The sequence below is a fragment of the Odontesthes bonariensis genome, chromosome 8 (genome assembly GCF_027942865.1).
Source record: "Odontesthes bonariensis isolate fOdoBon6 chromosome 8, fOdoBon6.hap1, whole genome shotgun sequence".
NCBI lineage: Eukaryota > Metazoa > Chordata > Actinopteri > Atheriniformes > Atherinopsidae > Odontesthes > Odontesthes bonariensis.
In genome coordinates, this window is record NC_134513.1 from 13,630,484 (window position 1) to 13,651,560 (window position 21,077).

The following is a 21,077-nucleotide window of genomic DNA, read 5'->3' on the forward strand; positions in this document are numbered from 1 at the left end:
AGTTCTTCATACGAGCACCACGACTTTAACTGTGTTCTTATGTCCTTAGCAGTCTTTCGCCACACTTCATAAGCAGCATTGAATGCTTTCTCATTTTTCTTTGCGGTTTCTTCACGTAAGGCTTGTCCTTTCTGTGTTAACTTCAGCTCCCAAGAACTAGACCGAGGCAAACATGTTTTTTCTGCTTCCTTAGGGATCTCCAACGTCTCTGTTTCCTTAGTTGTAGCGTTGGATGCTTTCTCCTTTTTCTTTGTGGCCTCTTCATGTGACGCTTGTCCTTTCTCTGTTGACTTCTGCTCCCGGGAGCTGGGTCGAGGCAAACATGTTTTATCTGATTCTCTAGGGACCTCCAACGTCTCTGCATCTTTGATTGACATATTGGTCGACTGAGTGTGAATGTGAGTGCGAGTGTGAATTTAGCAGGTAAGTAGTGTAGGTATGTGCTCAACTCTGATTTCAGTCAGTTTTAACCTTCGTGGACATTAATTTAAAATAAGTTGTATTCACAGGTGCGCCAAAACAAGCACATAATCAATCACAATAGCAGACACAAAGCCTTCACTTAATAACTTGCTGATGCATTTTTTCTTTAAACCCACAAAAATACAATCATGCATTCACACATTTTCCTGATTCTTTAAAAATTAAGACAGTTCTCATGTTTCGAGAATTACCCAACAAAACTGGTAAGCACACAACTCCAACGAATATTTTCCTTTCAGAAGTTTTCCAGCTTTCAAAACGTTACTGTATTTCACTCATATAGTCCTAAGCCTAGCACGGAATCTGACAAATGTCTCTGGTCGTGGACTTATCTGTAGACCATGAATGGAGATTCGCACGTCCCGGTCTCGGTGAATGGTCCTGGCGGAGCGCGGTGGTTGACTCGAGCCCACTGTAGTATCGAGTTTCACTGTAGCAGCCCTCGGAATGAAACGCGGTTGGAGTCTCGAAACGGGTGCATTCTGTTTCTTTATTGTAGCTCCTTCAGCACCGTGAAACTAAAATTTAACACACACAAACAATATGGTTCTCAAAAACACACAATAACTATCCTGAAATCTTAAATCCGTATACAAAACATAATTCATCACATTCACATTAGGCATCCAACAAGTTACACGCAATAGTCCGATAAAAAGTCACAAATTGACACAGTTACACCTTCCTCATAACGCTATCTACATTCAGCATTTTACAACATCAATAAAAACATGAAAACAAAGCATACCTCGCTCCACTTTCCAAGGGTGCAAAACTAGCAGTCCATACAAATCCATACGATAAGCAGTCCATACGATGAGCAGTCCATACGATACGATAAGCAGTCCATACTATAAGCTGTCATCAGTAGTCCATCATGGAATTTCAACGCCACAAAGTGTGTGCGCGCTGATCCCTGTGTGCGTTGTGCTCAACCGCATGAATAAAACGCCAATATTCATTTCTAGGAGGCCGGCATGTTGGCACCCTCCACTGCGCATGTGTGCGTCCCAAGTTGTTTCAAAATAAAGGTCTAACACACTAAGTGGTCAGTTACAGTACGGGTCCGAGGGCTCTGTGGTGGATTCACTGTGTTGAATTTAATCAGCTCTGGAGGCCACAAGCTGATTGAGTTTAGGGTTAGCTTAATAAATTGACTAATTCTCTTTAACTGTTCCTCAGCTCCACCTTCTACCACAGTACCAAGCCAACTACAGAGGTTACTTGTTTGTACAAATGTTCTAGTTTTGACTGTTCCTTGTCATGTTTTGTTGGAAGTGCTTTGGCTCTGTGGAAAAAAAATGGATATGAAATGGGTTTTTGAGGCAGGACTACAACCACCTGGCAATGCAAGGAGAGAAATTGCCACTTTAAGCAATGCATAAATCATTCAAGGATTTACAGTGGTGTAGATATTAAAGTAAAATCTGTGTGAATAAGTCCATAATCCATCCCATGATTCATCCTTCTTACTGCAGTTTTGCAAGTTTAAAGATCAGGTTAGTTTTATCATATGTGCCTAGATTTGCTTCATCTACCAATTTTCTGAGTCTTCTGATATTGGATCTGAGCTTACATTCATATGTTTATCTCAAATGTGAGATGTAATGAACTCTACTGATCCTGAAATGAACATATTAGTTTGCTGTAATTTATTATTTTTTTTAAAGCGCTGTTGTAGCCACAGTAACAGCAAAGTATGACTCATCAAAAATCCATTCCTCCCACTCCATCGTGTCCCCCCCCCCCCCCCCCCCCCCTCCCCACTCCCGGTGTCTGTCAACAAATCTGCTCCTTTTCTTTCAGTCTCTTCCCCTCCTTCACCTCTTTCTTCACCCCCACCCATAGCCTTTCCCCATCATTGGATATAGACAAACACACTAGCACACAAACACCCCTCCAGCTCATCTTCAGCCCTGCCCAACCCTCTGTGGGCACTGTGCCCAGAGAGGCAGCATGAGCTGGGCAAGAAGCCCCAGGCAGCACCCTGCAGCCACACCAGCAACCTGGAAGCTTAGAAATAAACACTAATGAAACATAGGAGGAATAGATGGGGAAGAAAAGAGATTTTCTTTTAAAAAAAGGGAAGAGAAGTGGGGGGAATTGTGTTGAAACAGGATGAAGAGATAAGAAGATGCAAGATCAGGGGAGACATGCAATAGAAAAGAGGGGGTGCAAAAGGAGATTAGAAGAATGGATAGATCAATAGATGGAGAGATACAGATAGAATAAGAGGAAGAAGGATACAGAGCAAAAGGAGAATGTGTGAGGCAGAAAGAAAAAGACAGAGCCGGGCAGACAGCCAGCTCTCCCCCGAGAGAGAGGTCAGAGCAACGGACATGTCTCTGGAGAGCGTGACAGTGTGTGTGCGTGCGTTCGTTGCGAGTGTGGTTTGTGTGAAAGACAGTGGCAAGAGATGGAGAGGGGAGGAGAAAAGAATGCAGAGAAGGAGGAAGAGGAGAGCAGTGGAGCGCAGAGAGGAAAAAGTGGAGGATTTGTATAAGATACATATTGAAATGTGACCTTGGAAATCTATATCTGTGCATTTGTGCCTGTGTATACATTTAGTATGCAACACATTTAAAGGGTTAGGCTGGCATTAGTCAGTATTTTTCTTTTAGAATTTAAATTCCATGAAAAACACAAATCCAAGAGTATCAGAAAATGTTGTCAAATGGAAGACACAAAAACCTTTTTAAGGCCTTTGGGTGGATGGAAATATCTCAGCTAAATATAATAAAAAGTTGTTACTCACATGACTGTCCACATGTCCATAACTCACTGAAATGAACAAATTATCACAATGAAGTTAACTGAAACAAATTCCCGAAGATCTCTCTCATTTTTTCTGTCCGATATGCACACCAAGATGAGTTTTATTTGTCATTTCTTTGTCCAAACTGTTTATTTTCTTTTGGGGTTTTTTCACTTTGCAAACATGAGGACTTTCAGTCATGGTTACCTTAAGTGCTCGAATTGATTTGTCTTGCTTCTTGAAAGAATCCGGTTGCTTTCTTTTCAAGCACTTAGGATTTTCTATTTTAACAGGCAGTGCTGTGAACAGTCCATAGAAGTCTGCTTCACGTCCAACAGAGGATGGCTTCATCCATCATTTACAGTCTGTGAGACAGTCGAGTGGCCTACAGTGTAATGCCAGATGGACCCGTCACAATATTAGATCTTCACAACACAAGCATCATGATCAAAACCATTCACTATAATGATTTTATTGTGATGTCAATAGGAAACTTGTTGTAGTAGTAAAATCTCAATCAAAACAGGAGGGGAAAAGTTGTAGAAATTGTGCAACAACCCCAACTCCAAAAAAGTAATTTTATTAAATGTAAATAAAAACAGAATGCAATGATTTGTTAATCTTGTGTATTAACCCTTTATTCACAATAGAAAATGGAAAATATTTTACTATTTTAAATTTGATGGCCGCAGCACATCTCCCTTAAAATTGAGAACAGGGGAAAGAAAAGACTGGGAAAAGTAAGTGGTAAAAAGAACAGCTGAAGGAACATGTTGTGACTATTTAATTGAACTGGCAACAGATCAGTATCCTGATTGGATATAAAAACGGCACCTTAGGGATGCAGAGTCTCTCAGAAGTAAATGTGAGCAGAGGCTCAGTAATCTGCAAAGCACTGTCTACAAATTGTGGAATTTGTAGAATAATGTTCCTTAGATAACAGTTGTGAGGACTTTGAGCATTCCATCACCCACAGTACAAGATATCATCAAAAGATTCAGAGAATCTGAAGACACGGCCGAGAATTAAAGAATTAGCGAATTTGGATGTTCATGGTTCTTCGGGTCCTCAGGCAGCACTGCATTAAAAACACACGTGTGCACAGTTTATAAATCACCTCCACAAATGGAGGTTAAAACTCTGTCATGCAAAGAAGAAACCAAATGGCAACTTCCACTTCTGGAAAGACCCTATCAATCTTTAAAGGTATTTACAGGTTTTAGAGCAACATATGCTCCCATCTATACTGTCTTTTCTTTTCAGGAAAGGGCTTGCGTATTTCAAAAAGGTGTCAAACTCCTTGTGGTCTGTTGATAATAAAATAAACATTGAATCCTTTTAAATTCTGTTTTGGCTTAAAGTCATACATAATTGATTAGATGTGGGTACTTTACCTGACCAGAAAATCCGGTGGCCAAATGGATCTGTGTAGTTTCCCCTATTTTCTTTCTCCATCAAATTCACACATCCTGTGTCTTCTGTCTCAGAAACGCCAAGATTAATGTTCCCCGTTTGTTTTGTTTTTTGCCATTTTACATTCCACACTGTAAACCCGGATTTTGTTTTCAATTAAACGTTTTAGTGTTCATTACTTATTCTATTATGTTTTGTAAAAATCTATGTAATTACTAAATCAAATTAGTTCTTTGGATTAGAAATTTGAAAATATACACTGCAATGATCATGTTAGGCAGAGATTACATATAAAGTTACGTTCTGTGAGGGAGGGGCGGAGCCTATTTGAAGTTCGACTGAGAGTCAAGACCTGTCCTGTGTGAGAGCGTGACCTGCTCGATTTTTGGAGAAAACTGAATTGTGTATTTAAAAATAAACTGTGGATGTTTTAAAGTAGTTTTAACTACACTAAGTAGACGGAAGAGCGTGTAAAGCAATTATTAAGATCGGTCTGGTTGCTAAACGTTTGCTAAAGGTTAGCTTAAGACTGCACCAGTCTTAATTCATTATTGCTGCAGTGAATTATTTGTGTTAATTTTTATATGTTAATTTCAGTGTTTTCTGAAATAAAAGAACTTGAACAATTTAAATGTGTTTTTTAATTTCTTCCTTCCCATACAATTTTGTTGTTAAACAATATATTGTGGCGTGCTGTGGGTGTGTTGCCGCATTGCATTATGGGTGCTCTCTGTTCCCCGTTATGTGCTGTATTTAGTGCTGTGGTAGAGTTTGTATGGGTTTATGTTTATGTTCTGTACGCAGTGACGGTGTAGTACAAGGTTTTTGTTCGTGTTGCATTTTAACTAAATCTGCACCATAACTGAAAGTGGTGAGACAGAAAGTTACCGCCACTTGTTCGAACATATGTGAGGTGATTGTAATTCACTATTTTTCCTGTGAATTGTCTGTCAAGATAAATGTGCTTGCTGCACAAGAAAGTCTGGACTGAGACTTTTCCTGTCTCCACCTCTACCATTGCTACAATATTTTATACAATCTCTAAATCAAAACAGTATCATTCATTAATTAAATTAGAAGACAATACATTACTTATATTAACAAATGATGTTAAGTGTTGCTTTTATACATATTTATGTGCATTTGACCTAAAATGATTGGCTAGACCTCAGAAAAGAGAAGTTATGTGAACTAATGGTTTTGAGTAAAGACTACTAATGTAAACTTGAATATGTCTAAGTTATCTATGCCAATACAACTTAAAAGGTTTAGTTTCATGTTTTGTAAAAACTTAAACGGGATAAGGCAACGGGTTTCCACGCGATTTTCTAGTAAACTCAACTAGTTCGGGTTAAGAGTGCAGTTTTAGGGATCCTTAAATGCTAAAACATCTTGGACACAAAGCATAAATGTAGCAAAATTCTGTTGTAGCATCAAAATGCGACAACATGTGTACCCATTTTACTGCTTGCATTGTTGACAACACTGAAGGCATTGTAGGTTATACTGTGACATCCGTGTGTGTGCGAGTTTATTCACATCTTGTGAATGCAAGGGCAGAGCGGGTCATTCAACGCGATGTGTGTGTCAATAACAGTATCTGGAGGCCACAGGATTACATGACCTTGCATGCTAGATGCGCTGTCATTCTCTCACATACAGCGGTCACTATCAAACACAACGCCCCATGAAATCCTGGGGGGCTTTTTTAAGGCTCTGGCATTGGTCATGGTCGACTTGGAGAAGAGTAGGAGAAAGACCAGAGGAGATGTTAGTCGGTGTAGAGAAAGAGGGGGAATAAAGAGTGCCTGAAAAAGAAGGCAAATTTAGGGAAATCAATCTTACCTCCAACGCTCTTTATAGAACATGTGGGTGGATTAGAATTAGTGGAATAAGATCAAACATTTGCTTGAATTACATTGAATAAAAATTATTTTTCCAGGAAGAGTATGATTATGCAAAAATCTGGGTCTGGGTTGACGATTTAGTTTAGAAAGAACCCTTCAGCGATGCCAGTAAATAGGGTTCTGTTGTATTGTTGGGTGTGGGCAACTTAAACACTTCGGTTTAATATTGAAAAGTCAGTTTGTCATCACGTAGCTCAACGGAAGTGTTGGAACCTCATTTCTTCTACAATCTTGACCATTTGCTGGGAATTGCACAAACCAGGAAAAAGAAAAATCAAATTCTGCTTAATCGATAGTAAAAATGCTCCCATTTCAATTTTCTAGAAACCACGAAATACGCCGTATTATTATGATACATGTATACCCAAATGTCACAGTTGTTGTTTTTATCAAAAACTAAAATGTTTCCCGTCTTTTTGTCCACACACCCCATAACCCCCCTACCTAGGCATCAGAAATAAAAGAACCACACTCAGCACTGGTTGTTCCAAAATGCTGACACATTGACACTGTGTCATATATCCGCCAATTTCTGACCTTTGGAATTGGATTCCAATACCATTCAGGCAATCCTCTGACCTAAAGACATTTTTTGGTGTCATAACCTAAACAATTCTATTGCTTAAACCCAACCAAACATAGTAAGACCTAAAGTAATTTTCTCTATGTGACAGCTCCACTTCCTCAACTCTGTGGTAGCCAGCCGGCTTTTCTCTCATTAAACCACATGACTCACGCATAGTAGACAACTATATGTACTCGCAGACCAATATTGGCAACTTTGTTTTCTATGAAATAGCTCTGGCTTGTCCTAGAGGCTGCTGGATTTGTCACTACTTGCTTATCTGAGGAAAAAAATAATAATTGGTTTGTGGGTTTGAAAAAAAAGCTGGAAACAGATATGTACCAAGTTGGCAAAACTGGTCCAAGGTAAAACACAGTGAAAACACAATAGCCATTTATTGGAATGGAACAATGAAGAATCAATGCTTCACATCTTAGCCACACCCTGACCGAGCTCATGGTTATGCATTGCTGCTGAATTGCTTGGAAGAAATATTAATAGAAAACATGAGAAACATGCTGAGTAATATTTTACTCTAGTGACTGGGTTGAAGGAGGAAATTGCCAATAAAAACATTTGTATACACATTTCACTGCAAGGGGTAAACCAGGGTGATAGATGAACAGTAAGAGAGGGAAAATGTCGACAAGAGGAGGTGGATAGATCAAGTTGGACCCTTTGAGGGCCAGGGGACATTGTTTCAGCTGTCGTGTGTGTTTCTCTTCACGAGTCAACCTCCCTCTGTATTAACCCAAAACATTTAAGTTTACACCATCTACTGCATGACTATAGGACAGTGAAAAGTGTTTTGTCAATACGTTTTAAACACTTGTACACAACTGTACATATGTATTAAAGTATATTTGGGAACGTGTTATCTGTTTTATACTTATGTGTGTCTGCGCCTGTGTTTGAGTTTGTGTATGTGTGGGCTCAAATTGCTATCGCTTGCTTTGTGTGTGCGTGTGTGTGCGTGTGTGTGCGTGTGTGTGCGTGCGTGTGTGTGTGTGTGTGTGTGTCAACCATGAGCCCCAGTGAGATCCAGCAAGCATGACGGAGAATGACAGCTTGATTTATGGCAAGGCTATAAGTAGAATGACTGCTGCTACACTGTGTGTGTGTGTGTGTGTGTGTGTGTGTGTGTGTGTGTGTGTGTGTGTGTGTGTGTGTGTGTGGGTGTGTGTGTGTGTGTGTGTGTGTTTTTGTATATGTGCATGTGCGTGTGTGTGTTTTTTGCGCATGTGTGTGTTGGAGGAAAACATGACGGAGAGTGGAGGAAAAAGGGAGGTCAGAAAGGAATGATGGTGGAGGGAAAGAGGGAGAGATGGGGGCGACAAGAGGAAACAGGATGCAAAGAGGAGATAAGCTGAGCAACAGCTAAAATGCCAAAATGGAACAAGACTGGATAGAAGTGATGGTGACAGCATGAGTGAGAGGGAGGAGAAGTTACAAGAAAGCCATGGGGTCAGAAAGGGTACTGATTAGGATTACGGGAGGAAGACCAAGCCTCTTATTTGCATATTGATTGACATGTAAGCTGCTACTGGCATGAAATGATGTTTAGAAGGGTGAACGGGAACATTCAAAGTTTAGCTTCTGTTCGCAAAACAACCTTGTGCACCCTTCTGAATACGAAAATAACGTCACCTCCTGAATTTAAATGACATTTATAGACAATTTAGCAAATTTTCTTAAAAAACCACTATGTCCAAAGAGTTTCAATTGTGCAATGAATAACCAAGCAAAATGAACAATTTCCAGAGGTTTCCATAGCCATTTATTATCCGCATTTAGAGGATTTCAATGAGAAAATGGTGAATGGTATGATAATAATAATAATTTAAAAAAAACTTACACTGATATGTTAAAAAATGTATGCACTTCAGGTGTTTTTTGACTTATTTGCAGATTTGACTTGACTTTACCAGTCATGTCTGACAAAAACTGAAATCATGCGACTCAGTAGCTGTTTATCATATCCCACATGTTCTCAAAGATTAAAGTAATTCCTGAAATGGAGCTGTCTCCATTTTCCTCTTGTGGATGTCCACCGCAGTACTTTTTTTTTAACGCTCTCTTATCATTGAATTACAACCACTAACAGTGTAGCTTGTACCGCTACCCTGTGGTGACTGTAGCCTGGATATTTTATTAGCTTCAACAGTATATGGAAACATTTCCTTAGTGCGGATTTTTAAAGGGGAACTCCGGGGCATTTGAAGCGTGTTTCCATTGCTAGAGGTTGTCAAATAATGATAGTAGGACACAGAGAGGTGCGTATCTGCGCTCCCTGTGTGGAGATCGCTCTGTCCGCACAGCATGTCATGCGAGGCTAATACGTGGTGGCTAAGGGGCAAGCGCTAACCCTTCCACGTAAAACAACAACTTGCACACTGCAGAAACGTCACACCACTTTATAACCAATCCGACAATAAAGTCACAAGCCTTACCATCAAAACCATATGCATGGTTCTCACATTACTGGCATGGGGACGTTACAAAACAACTTTATAAACAGCATGTAACTCACCGGCTGGTTGTAGGCTCGCGCATGTGAAAGCCCAAAAGAGTCGATGGAGAATAATCCCATATACAAAACAATTATATTCTCTAGAAAAACTGTGTTCAAGTATTTAAAACATTACAAGAATATTACTGGGCATGTATTGTTGTAATGTTTTAAATACTTGAACACAGTTTTTCTAGAGAATATAATTGTTTTGTATATGGGATTATTCTCCATCGACTCTTTTGGGCTTTCACATGCGCGAGCCTACAACCAGCCGGTGAGTTACATGCTGTTTATAAAGTTGTTTTGTAACGTCCCCATGCCAGTAATGTGAGAACCATGCATATGGTTTTGATGGTAAGGCTTGTGACTTTATTGTCGGATGGGTTATAAAGTGGTGTGACGTTTCTGCAGTGTGCAAGTTGTTGTTTTACGTGGAAGGGTTAGCGCTTGCCCCTTAGCCACCACGTATTAGCCTCGCATGACATGCTGTGCGGACAGAGCGATCTCCACACAGGGAGCGCAGATACGCACCTCTCTGTGTCCTACTATCACTATTTGACAACCTCTAGCAATGGAAACACGCTTCAAATGCCCCGGAGTTCCCCTTTAAAGGATCACTCCAGATTTTTTTCACTGGCAGGCTGTTTCGTACAGGCAAGTGTTATGTTACATTTGCCACATTTTATCCTGCTTTTGTAAGAAAAAAACCCCCTGAAAAGTGGTTCCCTTTGAAAACTTTCCTCGGAAAATAGGCTTTGAATTTAACAGTCGTAGCATAAGTATTCAGATCCTGAGGTGAAAATACCAATATAACAAAGAGTATGAACGTCTGGATTCTTCTTGCTGATATTGTATATGAAGTCATTTGATTGATTTGTTGAATCGACAATCTGTGAGCCGCATGTTTTCACTGTAGCTATTGTAAGTGGAGCCATGTTGAATTACTTTATACACAATTATTTTAGATGGACACCACATAAGTCTTAAGAGTCTCAAGTGAGATTGCTGGAATAATAAATAACAAAGTTTAGATGAATGATAAATTTAGATTTAGATAAATGGACGATTCTCTAAATGTCTAAAATACTTTTTCTCCTTAGTGCTGGTGACTTGCTGGCATCCTGCTAAAAATAAAATGTATTAGATACCATATATTAACCTACAGCCTGTCACACATGTTGTAACTGCTTTATGTACTGGTGCAGAGGCACTTCTATGCTCATACACAGAAAAATGAACAAATCGCCTTCACAAAATCTGTTTTCAAAGTTTTGCCCTGTTTCAAATTATCTGATTGAGCTGCTTAAAACTCAAACATCTGGAAATTTACCTTTAATGCAAACTGTAGTTTAAAAGACATCAGGACCCAAAAGAGGTTGGAAGCTATTTTTTATTCTATAGATATAAGTTTGTTTCGTACGTCACCTTGTACTGGCTTCTTTTAAGCTATATCATTGAGCAACATTGCATTGAATGTGAGTTGTACAAGATCAGAAACCTGGTTGAGGCCATTGAGACCAACAAACCATTGAGATATGAATAACCAAGTCTCTTGTGTTCCATTTCAACACCATGCCAGATTGTGATCAACATCCGGATAAGACTTTAAATGAATTTACTATTGTGCATGTTAACAGTCTGAAGGTCTTTATTATCAGGACACCCCAATAACTCTCTGAAAAGGCCTCCAGCTCATCCAAAATACAGCAGCAAAAATTCTGACTTGAACTAACAAAAAGGTTGAGTTCAACTCCTCAAAAAGTAAACTAACTCTCATTTTTGACAAATCTCACAGTTTGTGCTGGCTCAGGTAGCCATGAACTATCTCTTTGCTTTTGATCCACACTGCAGAGGTTCAGGCTCTCTTGTGATGCACTTGACACCTCCCCTCCACTCTCGGTCTTTTGTGACATAGCTGCCTGCTTTTTGTTTGTAGTTACTGATCCGACCAGCCTACCCAAAATGTGCTGCTTCATTGGTGTTGTTGTCTGTCTTTCATTCTGTCCCGTTCTCACCTCCTGTCCGCTCACCCCGGTCGAGGAACATAGCTGCCCGTCTTGAATGTAGTTCTGCTGAATTGTTTGTACATGAAATGTGCTATATAATTAAATTTGATTTGATTTGATTTGATTTGAAGGTGTCTTCCTTTGCAAAGGGAGTTTTTATTCTTGTGGAATCTGAAATGAGCTGAATCAACATGAATTTGTAAGGTACCTGAAGGTGGAGGTTTTGGTTGATGAGATGCTGAATCTCGTCCTGCTCGGGTCTTTTTTCCTCCAGAGCAGTCAAACGTTGGTTGAGAGAGCGGATCTTCTCTTCTCTGACATTGAGCTCCTTTCTGGCTTTGTCAAGATTGGCCTTCAGGTCTCTATAGCATATTTGGACCCCATGAAATTACTTTTAGCTTTTATTTGTAAAGCTTTAAAGGATGGAAACATCCTACAAAGAGACAATAAATGAGGTTTGTATTTGGTTGAAGTTAGGAGCGATGCAGAAAAAAGCTGCAGGGTCATGTCACATTTCTCACCTCCAAATTGCAAATGCAGTGTCTGCTTCCGAGGACACACAAGCCATCATAAACACCCAAAGAGAGAATATAATGCATGATGATTATCAGACTTAGACTGTTTGATAGTTTTTCATCATTTTTGTTTTCAGGAATGGGTCAAATGTCTCTACTAAATGACACAGCACAGCATGAGCAAAGCATAATGATATAAATACTAGCGGAATTGGCTATCCCACTGGCTGATCATGCCATCCCAATAAACACTGACATCCAACAATTCATCCAATTATTTTCAGCATATCTGACAAAACTATACGGGGGAGAAATTAACAGGACAAAACAGGAAAGATGGGCTCCTAGCGTTACAGATTGTAATGTCACACACTGAAACTATAATATGCATCATGAAAGATGGAAGAACCGTATCTGAACATGTTCTAATGTAGCAACATGTAAACTCACATGAATGATCGGTGCTCTCAACTGCAGGGACGTGAGAGTCACAGGCAGAAGTAGTTAGTGAGATTTTGCATTGAGGCTGTGTGGATTTCAGTTTTTTGGACAAAGAACAATGCTGTGAAGGTTAAAGAGTTTTTTTTTTACTTGGAGTGTGTAATGTAAATTAGAATCTCCAGACTACAGTAAGTGGAATAACTGGTATGTTAATAAACAGATACCAGCTGGTGGAGGCACAGTCAACGTTCAGGCTGGAATCACTTCCTGCATACCAGAAGCACTGGTTTTAGCCATTTAAAAACCAGATACTTTGTATTCCATGTATAGAAAAAAAGTCTCATGACAACCTTATTTAGAAAAGAAATATCAATACAAGATTGGCCAATTTGGACATTAGCAGAGTGGATTTTTGTGGCACAAAACCCCACCAATGAGTCGCCCCTTCGTCTGGTGTTGCCACTCTTAATGTTTACGCTGGAAGCATCTTCCCACTGTTCAGTAAAGCCAAGGGGGTTCAACCATTTGAACTATGTCTGAAAAATCTTTTTTGCTGAGAGATTTATAAAGATAAAGAACCTTTTTCAAATTTCAAACTGGCTTTAACAGGCAGATCATTTCACTTAATGCTTTCAATTTTTCTATTCTCACACATTTTTACAGATATATGTGATTCATTAGAATGTTCAGCCAACAAAGGAAACTAGGCAGAACAAAGGAATCCATAGAAATATTGCAAGATGGATCGACCTCCATCCAGGGGAGTGTACTTCATACTCTTGTTCTCTCCCTCTGTAGCGTATAAGCTCGCACTACTGTTGCAGCATCTGTCCGTAGCAGACAGGCTTGATTGATATGAACTAGATGACATTGGCGATTGCATCAAGCCTGCAGTTGAAGCCACAAGTACTATGAGTCCCCCTTTCTGTGAAGTACTGAGAACAGTTTTAATTTGTTGCTTAGATACTTTTTTCAGTTTAATTATGCAGAGCCAATTGACTGCAAAAAAAAATTGTGCATAGATAAAGCTTCCCTTTAACAGGGTGATACCTCCCGCATGACCAGAGCAAGGAAGTTAAGCTCTTCCTCGACCTGATCGGGTGATGGGACAGGAAAAGAGAGAAGGACATTAACTCAGTTTCCATTGCCATTTTTTATTCGCATGTAGAAGATGTGACAAAGAACAGATTGTTGAAAATGGTAGAAATTGGTAGTTTATGCTCACTTGAGGTAGTTTTGCCTGTTTCAAAGGTTTTGAAACAGCTTTTTTAATCATGTCTGATCATCAAAGATAAAAAAAAATGTGTTGTTTTTGTTCTAATATCCAAGCCATTCCCGCAGATTAAATACATTTCTGAAGAGGTCTCTCCAGCATCCCATGATGGATGCCCACCGCAGTATTTATATATTTATTCATTTATTTAGTCTCCACGGAGCACAAGCCCTAACATCCGGTTAGAACGGCTACTTCTTTTCTTCTTCTGCTGAATTAGAACTTAGTAATGTTGCTTAAACTGCCACCATCTGGCAACATGAATATTCACTTCAAACCCATCAGTAAAAAGGCATCTTATCGAAGATAGAAATCTACATGTTTCCATGTAGATTTCTATCCCCGCAGCATACTGTAATGGAGACACATGAAAGCACTCTTGTTTTGGGAGGCCATTCTGTGTCTCTATGTGTGCAGATTTAAAAAAAATATTATTTCAACCCACAGAAAGCAGTTTTCACCCTGTTCTGCACTCTTTGGTACAATATTGAAGAAGCCACGTGGAGCAACAATGAGTGTTTTAAGGATGGAGAGCAAGAACGAGGGAGGCAAGAGTGTGAGAAATATGAGCAACAGAGGTAGATAGAGACAGAAGGAAAGGAAGAGAGGGAACAGTCTTTGATCTATCTCTTGGTGGGAGCTGATCGTGGCATCAAGCCAGAAAACCCCACAGCGCACACACATACACACGAGCCAAGCAGACACACACACACACACACTCACAAAGTTAGGGCTCCAAGGCTTTGTTGATTATTTCTGCTGGGAGGATCAAAGACACTGATGCCCCAACCTCCTCCAACCGTCCATCCATCTATCCTTCAGCTATCTGTCTGTTCCCAAGTCCATCTGTCAGACCATCCATCCTGTAATCAAATGAAAAGATATGACCAGCTCTGTCAAAGAACAACACTTAACTCTTCTTAGAATAAACATTTCTAACAGGCTGCAGAACATGTCAATGTGATTAAATGTATTTATTTAAAATTTGTAACACTCTCACTTGTCAGGATGGCCGAGCGGTCTAAGGCGCCAGACTCAAGGATTATCTCCTTCCTGAGCAAAGGGACTTCTGGTCTCCCATGGAGGCGTGGGTTCAAATCCCACTCCTGACAAATGTTTTACCATCAGATTTCTTTCCAGTTCTTTGATGAAACTGTGACACACAGAGCTGGGACTTGGATCTTTAATCTTTGTTTCATCTGACAGCACTCCTTCAAAACATTTGAAGGTGGTAAAGGGCAATATTTAGTTGAATTCACAGACTCATCTCACCTTCTAAAACCTACCAACCTAATCATTTTAGTCAAAAGGCTACGAGTATCTTAGGTCTCCTATATTTGAAGTATTTTGTTCTCTGCTGCCTGTGTTATATGTAGGCGGGCCAGGACTGGTCACTGACATTAAGAGAATCTGTGTGGCGTATGTCGATATTTATCTTTCTACATTATTTTGTTAATTCAGGCATTTATTTCTGTAATATCTCCTCTCTGCATTTTCTCCCCCAATTTATTTCCTTAGTGTATTTATTTTTGTGTTTTCTTTTTACATTTTCAAGCCTCCTTTTAACAGTTTTGTATGTATATCAGCTTCATTACATATGCGTGTGTGTGTGGGGGGGGGGTTATGTCTTTCAAAGTGTTACAAAATATATTCAATGAACCATATATGTCTTGATATGGAGATTTTATCTTCAAATGATTCTTGATTCTTTTGATCTTCTCAAAAATGGACAAATAGATGGATTTAAGTACTGAAGGTGAAATGAAGGGGTGGTTTTTGGTCGTGATAATCCTGCGTGTGTGTGTGCAAATGAGAGAAGGAAAATGTGGTTCTGAATGGGGCTCAGAGTGACATCTACAGCTGCCATCTTCAAGGTCAGGGCCCTGAGTGGGTGAAAGAGAGACAACCTGGAGACACAGTTACATCTTCAGCTGTTGCTTAGACTGTAAAAGAGTTGTTATCACCCACTTAGTTCTTCCTGTCTCCCTCTCTTCATCCTATTTTTTCTTTTTGTCAACCATGTCAGAAACCCTTCTTCGTGAAACCACCAAAATATTACACCCTCATCTTGCTTGAATTTTCATTTTGCTCTTGTTATTCTACAAATTATTCATGGTCCTGAAAATTTCCTCTTGTGGTGTTTTTCCCCTGTGTCTGCAGTAATCACACCAGTCAGTTCCACGCTGAACCAGCTGCTTATGAATTCACTCTCTGTGTCTTTCTGTCTGTGAGGTGAGGAGCCCGAAGGTCTAACCCCCATCTGAACTCCCGTAGCTGTGTTTATGCATGTGTGTGTGCGTGTCCTAGGGCTGTGAACTCTCACCTCTTACCTTCAGTACATACCATACTCTATCTATCTATCTATCTATCTATCTATCTATCTATCTATCTATCTATCTGTCTATCTATCTGTCTGTCTGTCTGTCTGTCTGTCTTAGTCTCTTTTCTCTCTCAGGCTCCAGTACCATAGGCCGGATGTAAGGGTCATTAAAAAAAGAAGCTGTGTGCGTGTGTGTGCACCGCATAGTGAAATTGAGGGCATTGGCCCTTCCTCCTCTGTCTGAAAAGGAAATACCAAATTACTGAGGGCCTCTTTCTTTTTCTCTCATCATTGTTTTTTCTTCTTTTTTTTTGCAAGTTTTGTAGAAAAATTAAGATGGCTTCTTTCTTCCCTTATTTTCTTTATTGCCCTTGATGCTGTCAGTTTGTCTTTTAATAGTTTAAAAAAGACATTTTTATTTTGTGTTTTTCAGCAGATTAAAACTGAAACTGCCTGGTTGTTTTTCTCTGATGTCATGCCTTTTCATGCCTTTTCATATTTAAGAGCACATGTCAGCTTTGATCTCTATATCCGAAAGTTTTCTAAATCAACATGTCCTCCTTTCACACGACTCTTGGGCCTGCTACTTCTCTTTTTTTAAACATTAAATTGTGCTGCTTCACATTCAAGCCTTCATAAGTTCCTCACGAACAACCCTCCCCCCACTCCGTCCAAATACTGGTTCAGTCCTGACATTCCTCACACACAAGGCCCGGCTAGCTCAGTCGGTAGAGCATGAGACTCTTAATCTCAGGGTCGTGGGTTCGAGCCCCACGTTGGGCGCTAGCTTTTTAAGTAACATTTGTGACAACACTGATACATACCAGGAAATGAAACTGAACAGACGAAGGTGAACACCAAGGGTGTTGATATCTTTGCTGCAAAAGTGAATTTACCGTGCAAAAGTTCTCTCCCTTATACCATCCTCCACAATTTTAAGCACAGGACAGGTGTGAAGAAGAGGGAGATGTGATGGTTAGATATGTGGACATTTTCAGAAATGCTATCCATAGTTGTGTGGCTCTCAAATCCACACGTTTTCTCAATTGTTGTGTAAAGTGAATAGAAATGTTGGAGGGGAGAGGCTTCCGAAGCTTACAAGTGGAAGGAAAACTAACTGTTGTTGCCTCGTGATCGCTGCCCAGGAAATCTGCTGCAATGCATCAGTTTAACACCAAAGTGTTTTAACTGTGCAACTCTTTCTTACCCTTTCTTTTTGGTTGTTGACTTTGTGATAATAAGAGAATATTATTAGTGAATACTGATCTAGTGTATGTATATAGAAACATAACAGCAGCATAATGTCAGCAATAATAACAGCTTGGACGAGATATAAACGAGATAGTAAAAAGGGGAGTAATGGAAAAAAGAAGGCTTAGACCAAAATAAGCTGCTAAAAACAAGCCAGCATGGATAGAGGAAAAGAAAAGCTCTGTGTGTGTGTGCGTTGGAGGTGTTTGTGTGTGTGCTGGAGGTGTGCCATGACGCCTGCCAGCTCGCCAGGCTGAGCTGGAGGGGCCCTGCTGGGGGTGGAGGGTTCAGGCGAGCCCCCTGCCTCCACCGGCCTACTGGAGCATGCTGGGAAACCGAGAGGGAGGGGGTGAAGTGGAGAGAAAGAGAAAGAGAACGAGAGAAAGAGACCCAGGGAGAGAAGAAAGGATAGAGGGAAAGAGGTAGAAGCAGACAAACAGCCATGAGCTGCAGAGGAGGAGGATATGTGATGTTGATGTAGAGAGAAAGGTGGAGAAGGTAAACCCAGAGCTGGAATGTGAGAGGAATGCAGGGAATGGAGGAGTTTTCCTCTGGCTGGAGAAAGAAAAAGGTGGGAGGGTGAGGGATCCTGGAGACACGGGACTCTGCAAAACACTCCTCTAATTTATCTCCTTCTTACTTCACTTTCACTCCTGCTCAGCAGAAACTCTTTAGATCCAAATGTGTGTGGTGACTTTCAACCAGCCACTCAGTCTTTTACACATTCTAACCCGACTGATCAGTTTCTTCTTCTCTTTTTTGTCAAATTTAAACCCAGTGAGGAAAATGAGGTCTATTTCTTCATTCCGTCTCCACTGAAGACCGTGGATTAATGTTGTTTGATGCCTGCTTGTTTTTGCACACACAGTTCATTTTAATCATGTAACCAGTGATTCATGCTAAATCTATCAGCCTTTCTGGTTTGACTTAATTTAGCAGCACTGATCAAGAGCAGAAAGGAGCCAGTGTTGCATTATGTTATTTTCACGGATACTTTTTTTAGTGAAGAAAGCAAATGGGCTCCTTAGAATCAAGCCGTGACGTGAACGAGGTTAAGCTTTTTGGGTGGATATCTACCTGCAGAGACAGACTTCCTCTGTGTTTGTATGTGCATTGTGTGTCTTCTGTCCCATACTGTGTTCTCTTGCTCTTTAAATATGAAAAGCATAAACAGAGAGAGACAGGAGTGTGTGGGCATACATGTGTGTATGTTTACTACTCATGTTGAGCTGACATGAATTTGTTTAAAAAGTCATGCTGTGAGATTTGGCTCCCTTTTGGGACACAAAGGTTGAGGTTAGGTCTAGGTTAAGGTTAAAGTTGGTTAGGTTTGGAGGAAATTGGAAACACACATATGTGTGTGTGTGTGTGTGGCTCACCTCTCTGTTTTCCAGTTCAACAGCAGATAATATGTGAACATGTGATCACCACTGTCTAGATTTTTCCAATCAAGGTAATAGCTTGAGTATTAAAAGAAATACATCAGACTGTCTGTAAGGAGCCATAATAAAGCAGGCTTAACCTACAGTTATAATGAATTTGAGTAAGTGGATGTTTTTCTGACCATTTTTTTTTTTTACTCTTTGTACCACTTTCTGTCTGTGTTTTCTCATTTTCTGCATTTCTTGTTTATTTCTGCTCATGTATTGGCACCACTGATGAGCAGTAGTGCCAAAGCTTCTGAACACAGCAGGACATCACTCGCTCTTTTCCTTTTTTGCTCTCTGAGGGATTGGTGCGACATTCTCTTATTTGTCCTGTTTTATCTGTATTTGTAGCCGCTTTGGCATGCGTCTGTGCATAACAGGTGCAGTAAAAAGTCAAAACAAGGGCCCACATTTCCCACCTTCACGTTTCCTCGCAGCTCATCCCCACCAGAATTCTTTTAAGGAGAAAAGAGGAAGGAGGAAGCTCCGAAGAGGAGGAGGAGGGAATAGGCAGGAGAAAGACAACAGGGCAAGAAGGAGCAGAATGGATGACAGAAAAAAAAGGAAGGGGATGGAGGCAGCAGGATTACGGAGTGGAGGGAGGATAGTAATGAGAGATGGTAGGAAAGAAGGGAGGGGGGGATGACAAGTGTCACATATACACATGCATGAGAAGAGAAGAGGTGGGGGAGGTCACCGAGATAGAGAAGGCGCTGTATGTGGTGACAGGACAGTGTTACCACAAAAATCAATAGGCCCGTCTGCATGTGTGTATGTGTGCCCGTTGAGTCTTGGCTTTAATTGAAGTCCTGTGTCAGCGCCACAATAACACGGTCGACAGGATGCTCAGTGTGTTAACATACCAACATCTGTCTAATACATCGGAGATCTTTGCCCTGTTTCTTACGCACTTCTTCTTTATTTATTTTTATCATTTCTTTCAGGAGAAGGAGGGAAGACGAGTGAATGAAGAGAGAATACCCAAAGCACCCAGTACTGATAAAGTAAGTATTTTGTCCATATTCACCTCAAACTGTCAACAACTAAAGCCACACTGTCCCGCCTCTCCAATGCAATCTCCTTTTTTTTTTTTTTAAATGTTCTTTAAAAGAAACGTCCAAACTGGGGGCAGTGGTGGAGTTAACTGACCTGAGCTGATGACGTGTTCCTGACTTTTAAGTGTCGTAGCTTCCACATACATACGCGTTTCTTACTAAAGCAGAAGGGCGGGATAATCTGCCCCAACTGGTCAGCTTTAGGGGTGTGTATTAAATAATTAATGATTATTTTTTATGTTTTTTGGAATGATTTTATTTGCCTTCTTGTGATTTTATGTAGCTGTAAAGCACTTTGAATTGCCTTGTGTAGGAATTGGGCTCTACAAATACACTTGCCTTGCCTTGTATCTCACCCTTGAAAAACTATTCAATCCACATCCAAATGGGGTAAAATAAGATTCTGGGACAGTTCACTCTTAAACAGAACAATTTTGTTCTACTCTACGTCCTTCGATTTGATGCCATCCGATGCAGTTCTTAATATTTCTTTAACATAAATATTTATTTGTCTTTAATAAATGAGAACAAATCATCTTCTATATATGTGGGAAATGATTATTAAAGAACTTGAGTTATTCCATAGAAGTTCAGACTATCACAGTATTTTTGTTACCTCATAGTACAGGAAGAAATTCACTTGATAGTTGGTTTCACTTCATTCTTTACTTTCACAAATCTTATATGGAGTATCTTGCCAACGAAGCAGTTTCTCTCAGTCACACACTTTGTAAATCTTTTGAAATAATTTGGGCAAAAGATGATGTGAACTACCTTGGACCTTGACAAGTTGTTGTTGATGGTGCTAGCGTTTTTAGCATCCAGGGATTCACCATGACATCTCACCAGGTAAGTGTTCAGATCCGGAATGCTTTTTCTATACGTAATCAATCCTCAACGCTTTTATCCAGTGTTTCTTTCTTGTAAGAAAGAAGTGGGTAGACTCTGCTCACGCTTCACATTAGCTTCAAATATGATCACGAGAATGATAAAAATCATTGTTTTTAGATTAAACACTTACATTTGATTCAGTTCAAATAGAGCTCTACAAGTGCGAATGTAGCTTGAATGAGTGGTGCAGTCTTATGTTTGATCTCCAAACTCTACTCTTTATTAGAAACCAAAGAGAAGTTACTTCTTAGGATGCAGATGCA

General features: G+C 40.1%; 1 protein-coding gene and 2 non-coding genes across 6 annotated transcripts in view; all 3 read left to right on the plus strand.

Moving 5' to 3' along the window:
* The window catches only part of wnt5b (wingless-type MMTV integration site family, member 5b), a 98,872-nt gene that overhangs the window by 19,632 nt on the left and 58,163 nt on the right, over positions 1–21,077 (plus strand). For all 4 annotated transcript variants that reach the window (XM_075471814.1, XM_075471815.1, XM_075471816.1 and 1 more), the window contains one exon: positions 19,813–19,872. In XM_075471814.1, coding sequence (XP_075327929.1) covers positions 19,813–19,872 — 60 coding nt within the window. The remainder of the gene's footprint in view (positions 1–19,812; positions 19,873–21,077) is intronic.
* On the plus strand, positions 14,873–14,982 carry trnal-caa (transfer RNA leucine (anticodon CAA)). Its single transcript has 2 exons — positions 14,873–14,910; positions 14,938–14,982. It is a non-coding gene; the product is annotated as a tRNA-Leu (tRNA).
* Positions 16,901–16,973, plus strand: trnak-cuu (transfer RNA lysine (anticodon CUU)). The gene has a single exon. It is a non-coding gene; the product is annotated as a tRNA-Lys (tRNA).